The sequence below is a fragment of the Hyla sarda genome, chromosome 9 (genome assembly GCF_029499605.1).
Source record: "Hyla sarda isolate aHylSar1 chromosome 9, aHylSar1.hap1, whole genome shotgun sequence".
Lineage (NCBI taxonomy): Eukaryota > Metazoa > Chordata > Amphibia > Anura > Hylidae > Hyla > Hyla sarda.
This window is the reverse complement of record NC_079197.1, coordinates 166187010-166195632: the sequence shown is the minus strand read 5'-3', so window position 1 is coordinate 166195632 and position 8623 is coordinate 166187010. Positions and strand designations below refer to the sequence as shown.

Genomic DNA, 8623 nt, shown 5'->3' with positions numbered 1-8623 from the left:
CTTTTCCATAGAAAGAATGTGCCTCCAGCTGTTGCAAAACTACAAGTCCCAGCATGCCCATAAGGGCATGCTGGGAGTTGTGGTGGTCTGCCTCCTGCTGTTGCATAACTACAGCTCCCAGCATGCCCTTTTTGCATGCTGGGAGCTGTTGCTAAGCAACAGCGGGAGGCTGTCACTCACCTCCTGCTGCTCCACGATGCCGCCGCACAGGTCAGTCCCTCGCCGTCGCCGTCACTCCTGGGGCCCCGATCCCAACAGGGACGCCGGGGATCGGGGTCCCCAGCACCCGGGGTCTTCTGCCCGCACCCGCTCACGTCCTCCGGAAGAGGGGCGGAGCGGGTTGTGGGAGTGACACCCGCAGCAGGCGCCCTGATTGGTCGGCCGGTAATCCGGCCGACGAATCAGGGCGATCGTGAGGTGGCACCAGTGCCACCTCACCCCTGCAGGCTCTGGCTGTTCGGGGCAGTCTCTGACCGCCCCGATCAGCCAGTAATTCCGGGTCATCGGTCACTGGAGACCCGATTAACCCGGAATCCGCCGCAGATCGCTGGACTGAATTGTCCAGCGATCTGCGGCAATAGCCGACATGGGGGGGCATAATGACCCCCCCTGGGCGATATGCCGGGATGCCTGCTGAACGATTTCAGCAGGCATCCGGCTCCCCTCCGGCTAGCGGCGGGGGCCGGAAATGCTCAGGGCGTATCCATACGCCCTCGGTCCTTAAGGACTTGGAAACGGGGGCGTATGGATACGCCCTATGTCCTTTAAGGGGTTAAACCTGCATAGACCCATGGGGTTCTAGTTTAAAGCATGACTGTCTTTAGAAACAACATTTGCCATTTAATAAAAACTTAAAAACTAAGCATTTTCCTAATATACTTATTTGCTTAAGATGCAAAAATAAATAAATAAATAAAAAAAAGGGGTTTAAAAAAATGGCCACTAGGGATCTCTGCCTTTAATTTTGCCAATGAACCGAGAATTTCAGCCTTTTTGGTCCTAAAAAAAAAAAGACCAAAATATGTGAGGGGAGCATGGTTATCTCCATTCTCTGCCTCAGAGCACAGGCAAGATCCAGACAGCTGCAGTCTTTGAGGAGCATCCTCATGCACAGTTACAAGCAATACAAGGTGATAAATTATTATTTATATGCAAAATGGTTACTTTTTGGTCATTTTATTAACTTATTTCTTGTGTATTTGCACCATATAGGTTCACGTAGCTGGTTATAAAAACGATGCACTTTAGTTACAAAGCTGTAAAAAAAATAACGTTATTTTTGGGAAAAAAATTCAGGTTTTGTCTTCTGTCCTTGCACCATATAGTTTCACATGGCTGCATTACAGTTATATAGAGCATTCAGCCAATATGCTTTACAAACGTAAAAATATTTGTGCAGAATTAATGACAGGCGAGAGGGGAGGAGAGGAGCTCTTATTGCTCCAGGGGAAACACCCCCAGCCTCTGAGAGAGATGCAAAAGACTAAGAAAGACTGAGCACAGGAATACATATATCAAAAAGGTATTTTACATATTAACACATGCATATTATTAGGCATACAGGTGTTAGGGCACATTATTACACTGATTTAAGCCTTTTTCTTACTAATGACAGTAACACTTTAAAGGTAAATGTAACAATATTAACTTTGGATTTCAGATACAACTTTAGAAAGCCATGAGCAGGATGCATGTGTCTGGTTACCCTGCAAACTATATGAGATAAGTACCAACCTTGGTGAGTGTATTGTGATGAAGAAAGATAACAACTCAATTACAAATTGGCCAACAGATAATGTATGCATGGGCCTTTGGATGTAGTCAAGGGCTGCAGCTTAGGACCACCCCCTCAATGTAGTACATGGTGACCACAATTATTTGGTAGGAAACATTTTGGAGGCCCTCAAGGCTGGAGATGTCGGATAAATGGGTAAACAATCATTTTCACAATTCATTTTATTGACGAACCACAAGACTTGCCCGGTATTACAAATAGGGGTCAAGTTGTGCTCAAATCTTCAGAATATCCAGTCGAATATTACCAGAATTCAGCTTTTTGAACCGTGGTTTATTATCACGAGAACAACACAGATACAACAAGGGAAGAAAATACAGTAATAAGGTTTCAGTCTTCTCTGGGGTGACAGCTATAAATAATTTACAGAACATTTTTACAAGGACATTTTAAGCCCACATAAAATCTTTTTAATATTTTACATACATAAACACTGGAAAATACTGTAGAGGGAGCAGCAGTATTAAAATGTCCTTATAGGACACCAGGTCTTGTGTAAAGAGCAGGAGGATCAATGGCCACAAAATAGTCAAAAAATTGTTATTTAATAATTATTAAAAATAAACAACAAAAAAAAAACCCTGTACAATCTGATCAACAAGTACCTAAAAAAAAAAGTAAGCGAAAGACGAGTAGCGGAACATTTTTGCCAATAATTGGCAAATTTGGTTGACAGCAATAAACGCCCAAATAAACCAAAGTAAAATGAAAAGACAAAAACAAACAAAAACATGTTCCAAATTGGATTATAGAGCTTTATCTGAAACCGATGGTCATGCAAAAGCAAAGAGGGGATCCCTGAAGAAATAATCTCCAGCATCATGGAAATGTCTTTACTAAGACCTATCGGAAGAGTTCACTGGATGGCCATGAATGCTCTGTAAGTAGGTGGTGTCCCAGTTCACAAGCCCATATAAATGTAAACATAGAAGATGATTTTAGGTTGAGAAACAAGACATTCATAACCAAGACAAAGTGCAATGTAAATATATACAGTTCAACACAGCAAAAAGGTCTACCGGGAAAAAGCAAGAGCAACGTCTACAAATACAACAAATGTGAACAATTGGCTTTTGTCTTTCAGAAAATCTTTATAATGAATGAAGAGGCCCCAATGTGGATAGCCGTGTCCTCATTCACTGACCATTGATCTTCTCCCTCATGAGCTGCAGCATCATGTCTGAGTAATGCTCCAGTAATCGCAAGGTCGGGGTGGAGCTCCTCTCATCGGCCATTGGCTCTTGAGCAGAAGAGTTTCTCCGTCCTATTCCCACCAATTCTATTTCACGCTGAATATGATCAAAGGCGTCGAAGAATAAAGATCTGAGATGAGACTTCTCTTCATGGGAACTGTCAGAGCTTGTAATCTGTAAGCGAACAATTCAATTAGATAGGACCTTTCCCTGCCTAACCTGATCTTTTCCCAACTCTCAAATTTCAAAACAAGCTTCTCAAGTGAGGGGTTCTGAATATTCTCCTCCTTGTCTCCATCCTTCGGCATTCCTTTAGATTTTACTGGCTGGGGATATTTTAAATGTATATGACTGAAATGGGTACTCTGCCCCTAGACATCTTATTCTCTATCCAAAGGATTGGGGATAAGATGTCTGATCTCGTGGGGGTCCCCAGCAGAGGGGACCCCCCCCCCTCGATCTCCCTGCCGCACCCGGTGTTAGTTTAGAGAGTCAGGTGCAGCGCCGGATGCTCATGACGTCACGGCCACGCCACCTCAATGCAAGTCTATGGGAGGGGGCGTGATATTCCTGCATTGAGGGGGTGTGGCCATGACATCACAAGCCTCCGCCCCGCATCGTCAGTCATCCGGCATGGAGTGAAGTTCGCTCCGTGCACCAGATTTCGAGGGTGCCGCAGCCAAGATCGCGGGGGTCCCCACGATCAGACATCTTCTCCCCTATCCTTTGGATAGGGGATAAGATGTCTAGGGGCAGAGTACCTCTTTAAGTAGGGATTACTATATAAATTTGAATGTTTTTCTCTCAATATAAAAAACAGGTAATGGCTGTAAATAGATATAAAACATCTCACTGCTGGATGGAGATTATATCTATCTCTCTATATATTCAATATACATTTTGTACATAAATATAACCTAAAAGATAGCGAAGAGCCAAACATACATTCATCTCCCCTGATCCTCACATACACATGGACACTTGGCTTAGAATAAAGTAGTGGGAGGTAAGTCACTGTCCTACTTCTCTGGCAGCAGCTTATGTACTCAAGAACAAACAGAGAGGGCAGTTGAAATGCAACACTCCCAATCCTTTCCACCTCCAATATATGTCAGGAGGCCCCTATACACCTCAGATGGTCAGACGCTCCTGCTGGACTTGACAGGGGTGGCTGACACATGTTTAAAGTGTAGGAGGCCTTAAAAGGGGTACTCTGATGAAAAAAAAATAGATTTGTAAATTACTACTATTAAAAAAAAATCTTAATCCTTCAAGTACTTATCAGCTGCTGAATTTGAGTTGTCCTTTCTGACCACACAGTGCTCTCTGCTGACACTTGTCTGTCTCAGGAACTGTCCAGAGTAGGAGCAAATCCCCATAGCAAACCTCTCCTCTTCTGGACAGTTCCCGAGACAGGCAGAGGTGTTAGCAGAGAGCACTGTGGTCAGACACAAAAGAACAACTCAACTTCAACAGCTCATAAGTACTGAAAGGATTAAGATTTTTTAATAGAAGTAATTTACAAATCTGTTTAACTTTCTGGATCCAGTTGATATATACCCCTTTAATTTTCTGGAGCCAAAAAATAGTTTTTCACCGGAGTACCCCTTTAAGATTCACACCATGCATTTTCTTCCAAACTCTTACCTCTTTGTATGTTTGTAGTGTCTTTTGGAAGGCGCTGTGAAGCTCTTCTACTACCCGCTCACACTGTTTTGTCATTTTGTCCAAATCTGACAGAGAAGCCAGAGAAAGATTAGAAAGATCTTCCCCACAGACCAGCACATTATCCTTTAGCATACGCATTGGAGGAGGAGTTCGAATGGACCAGTGGTCAAGCATGCACACGGAAGCTCCATTAAACTCCTCCTCTTTATGATTGGGACCTCTATTCTAGTGACTGGTTGGTGTCGCAGTCATCAGACATTTCATCTGCACCCTTCAGCCAAAACCTGGATGTTTAGTGTAGCCACGGCTAAGTGTTGGAATTGTGCGCTTTGCTGTGGATCACCATTTACTTAAAAAACAAGCAATCTCCAGGTAGCAGAGCGGGATCAATGGAAGCGCTGAGACCAGATAAGAAGTTAAAAGGATTTATTTCCCATAATGCAACGCGTTTCATGGTCACCCGCTTCCTCAGGCAGCGCGTGACCGTGAAACGCGTTGCTACCTGGAGATTGCTTGTCTTTATTGTGATTCTATTTCAGCGGGACGAAGCTGCAGAGACCCTTTGATGATACGCCCTGTTCCATTGTTGTACTTGGTTGGAGTACAACTTCATGTGGTTAGCGCAATTCACACTTAGCGTTACCAACTCACCTTTGGTGTTACACTACGGAGCGCATCCGTTTGTGCTTTTTTTATTTCAATTTACTTAAAAAGACCTCCAAGGAAACCACAGGATCAAGCAGGGCGCGTGGATCTCGTGTAGAGTAAAAAAGGTTTATTACCCACAATGCAACGCGTTTCGCGGAAGACCGCTTCATCAGGCCTGATGAAGCGGTCTTCCGCGAAACGCGTTGCATTGTGGGTAATAAACCTTTTTACTCTACACGAGATCCATGCACCCTGCTTGATCCTGTGGTTTCCCTGGAGGTCTTTGTGTGATTGCTGTATTATCCCAAGAGCGGCTGCCGGATCCGAGATACATCTATCTCCACTACCCTTACCATTGTTGTACGTGGTTCAGTACAACCACCACAATTGTTCATTTCTCCATTTTTATCTACATTATCACGCTATGGAGCGCTTTCCTTTGTTTTAGCTGCTTTCATTTACTTACTTGGTTCTCCAGGACTGCCGCATGAAGTCGCTTGAGAAGACGATGACTTGCTGCATGAAACTTGAGTTTCTTCCATGATCTGGTTGCTAGAAGAGATACTTGCGTGATTCGGAATATCCGCTATAGATGCTCTTCTCTGGAAGTCCTGGACAACTGGTGGCCTATTGGCTGATGATGAGCTTCTCCTTTGTGTTTTGAGGCCAGGTCCGCCATTTGAAACGTCATCTTTGAGCTTCACCTCCTTCACCTCTTCCTTTTTAGACGTCTTTGAGAGGTTATTGACCGATTTCGCTTTCTTCCTTAGACGTGGAATAATTCCACAGGTGGACGGTGGTGGCATGAGAAGTTTGTCAGATAACGCATTGGAGGAGGTGAAGGAAGATTTGGCTCTCTCTTGGTGTGAGGAGGGGAGCTGCTCGTAGGAAGCGGTAGTCAGAAGAGGCTGGTCCTCTCCATTGGGCAACTTAGTCTCTTCAAGGGAAAGAAGGTCTATGCTGGACACAGGCCGGGACAGTCTACTATGCTCTTCTGCTTGGGCGCCATCAATGTTTTCACCCATCGATACACTACGGAATATTTTTGCCTTGAAACTAGCAGTTGCTTCCATGTAAGATCTCCCTCTGTTGGATTTGTTCTTCTTTGGCCAACAACCAGGGAATGAGAACCGTGAGGACGACATCTTCTCATTTAGTTGAAGTTTTTGCAAACTGGATGTTGATTTTGAGATTTCTAGGAAAAAAATTGAATGGAAAAGAAAAAAAAAAGAAATATTGATTCCCTCTTCCTTTGCAGGTCCATGAAGGGGGTGGGGTTATTGGACAAAGGGGCGGGGTTATCACTTGAATGGGTGGGAGAAAAAAAAATCGCAGAGTAGCAGCGTCCAGTTCAGTTAAGGCTGCATTCACATCACTATTTCGAGTACACGATTTTTAGAACTTAAAATCGTATGAAATCGTATATAAAGTCGGATCCATTGACCTTCATTAAAAAAAATCGGATCCCTTACACACATCCGATTTGATCCGCATCCGATTTCACACGATTTTTGTTTGGGTCTGAAATCGGGGTTGACCACGGATGGAGAAATTGTAGACATCGTGATGTGAATGCAGCCTAAGAAAAAAAAATTACCATATTAGAAACAAGATGAATATCTCCTGAATAGCAGCAGGATAAAGCAACTGAATGCGAAACACGTGTGGGGGCGGTTGCGGCGTTGTTTGGTACGGCATGGTAACCTTATGCACTGTATTATATCCTCCAGTGATCTCATTTAATGCTTATGGCATTTGTGGATGTTTAGCTTACTTAAAGGGGTACTCTGCTGTTTGGAACAAATATGTTCTGAATGCTTAGAGCCGGCGCCGAAAGCTTGTGACGTCATAGCCCCACCCCTCATGATGTCCCCCGCCCCCTCAATGCAAGTCTATGGGAAGAGGCGTGACGGCTGACGGCTGTAAATGTACGTCCTGGTGCGTTAAGTACCACCACACAAGGACTTACATTTACGTCCTGTGTCGTTAGGGGTTAAAGGGGTACTCCGCTGTTCAGCGTTTTAAACAAACTGTTCCAAACGCTGGTGCTCGCGATGTCACAGCCACGCCCGCCCCCTCAATGCAAGTCTATGGGAGGGGGCGTGGCGCCGCCACGCCCCCTCCCCTAGACTTGCATTGAGGGGGTGGGGTGTGATGTAATGAGGGGCGGGGCTATGACATCACGAGCTCTCAGTGCCGGCTCTAAGAATTCGGAACATTTTGTTCCAAACGCTGAGCAGCGGAGTACCCCTTTAAGTGTCTAATGATATGACTACATGTATATATTGAAGATACTTGTGCTTCACGTCTCTGTACACACCATGCAGTAAATAGAGCCAGGAAGGGCCAATCTAGCCGGCTACAAGTAAAACATAGGTATGTATCTCTTGGCAGATGTTTTTCTAGCCAATAATAATTTAGGTTTTGCACTAATTCTTTTTTTGCTCCTTATGGAATAGGACAATATAGATCCCCATGAATAGCATGGTATAGGTTTTCATTGCTGTGGCACATGTGTCTTATGATTATTATACGATGATACATTTAGGTCTCTAAGGGATTATTTCTTTGCAGTAAAATATTTTGTGTGTAATTTTATGAAATACCCTTGAGAGATATTAAATTCCCAACTAAAAATATACCTACAAAACACCACCTATCTATTCCTTTACCAGTTCTGATTCCATTTATAAATGTTTAATGTGATACATTTCTTATTTAAGAATTCATTACCACGTATGTATTCTTAGAAGAAAATGTCATGGAGTATATTTTGTATATATTTATATTTAGACTCCAAACATTTGAATCTATCGGGCTGTTTTTGTAGGTTTATATCCCTATATGCTGTCTCCAAAAAAATATGGATTCAAAATTACATATACAATAAATAGTAATGGTACAATAAAAAAGTACAGCTCACTGAGCAAAATAAATAAAATAAATTATATATATGCACACACACAAATAGGCCCTCGCACAGTTCCATAGATGTAGAGAAAAGAAAAAAATTAGTAGTCCGCATATGGATCATTAAAGCATAAAATGGTTTTAAGTTAATACATTTTTTTTTTAATACTGAAACAAAAACTATATAAATTTAGTATTGGGACAAATGAATTTTACTGTAGTATAAATAAACCCAAAGAAGAGTAAACCTACAGATGCACTTACCAGTATTCCTTTCAGACTTTTTCGTTTCCATTCTTTCCGATGCCTTTTCTGTTGGTCTCTTTATATATAAAAAAAATAAAAATGTATTAAAAACGGAGTGAAGGGTCTACACCACACTTACCTAACAAGGTTTTCCAACCAGGGT

At 42.9% G+C, this 8623-nt stretch overlaps 1 protein-coding gene across 1 annotated transcript in view; it reads right to left on the bottom strand.

Annotated features, from left to right (window-relative positions):
- Window positions 1-2047: 2047 nt before the first annotated feature.
- LOC130290949 (WD repeat-containing protein 62-like) overlaps window positions 2048-8623 on the bottom strand; it is a 67079-nt gene continuing 60503 nt past the window's right edge. Inside the window, exons 28-31 of the mRNA XM_056539212.1 lie at window positions 8479-8536; window positions 5771-6499; window positions 4636-4721; window positions 2048-3162 (exon numbers count right to left, since the gene is read on the bottom strand). Coding sequence (XP_056395187.1) covers window positions 2932-3162; window positions 4636-4721; window positions 5771-6499; window positions 8479-8536 — 1104 coding nt within the window. The 3' untranslated portion in view covers window positions 2048-2931. The remainder of the gene's footprint in view (window positions 3163-4635; window positions 4722-5770; window positions 6500-8478; window positions 8537-8623) is intronic.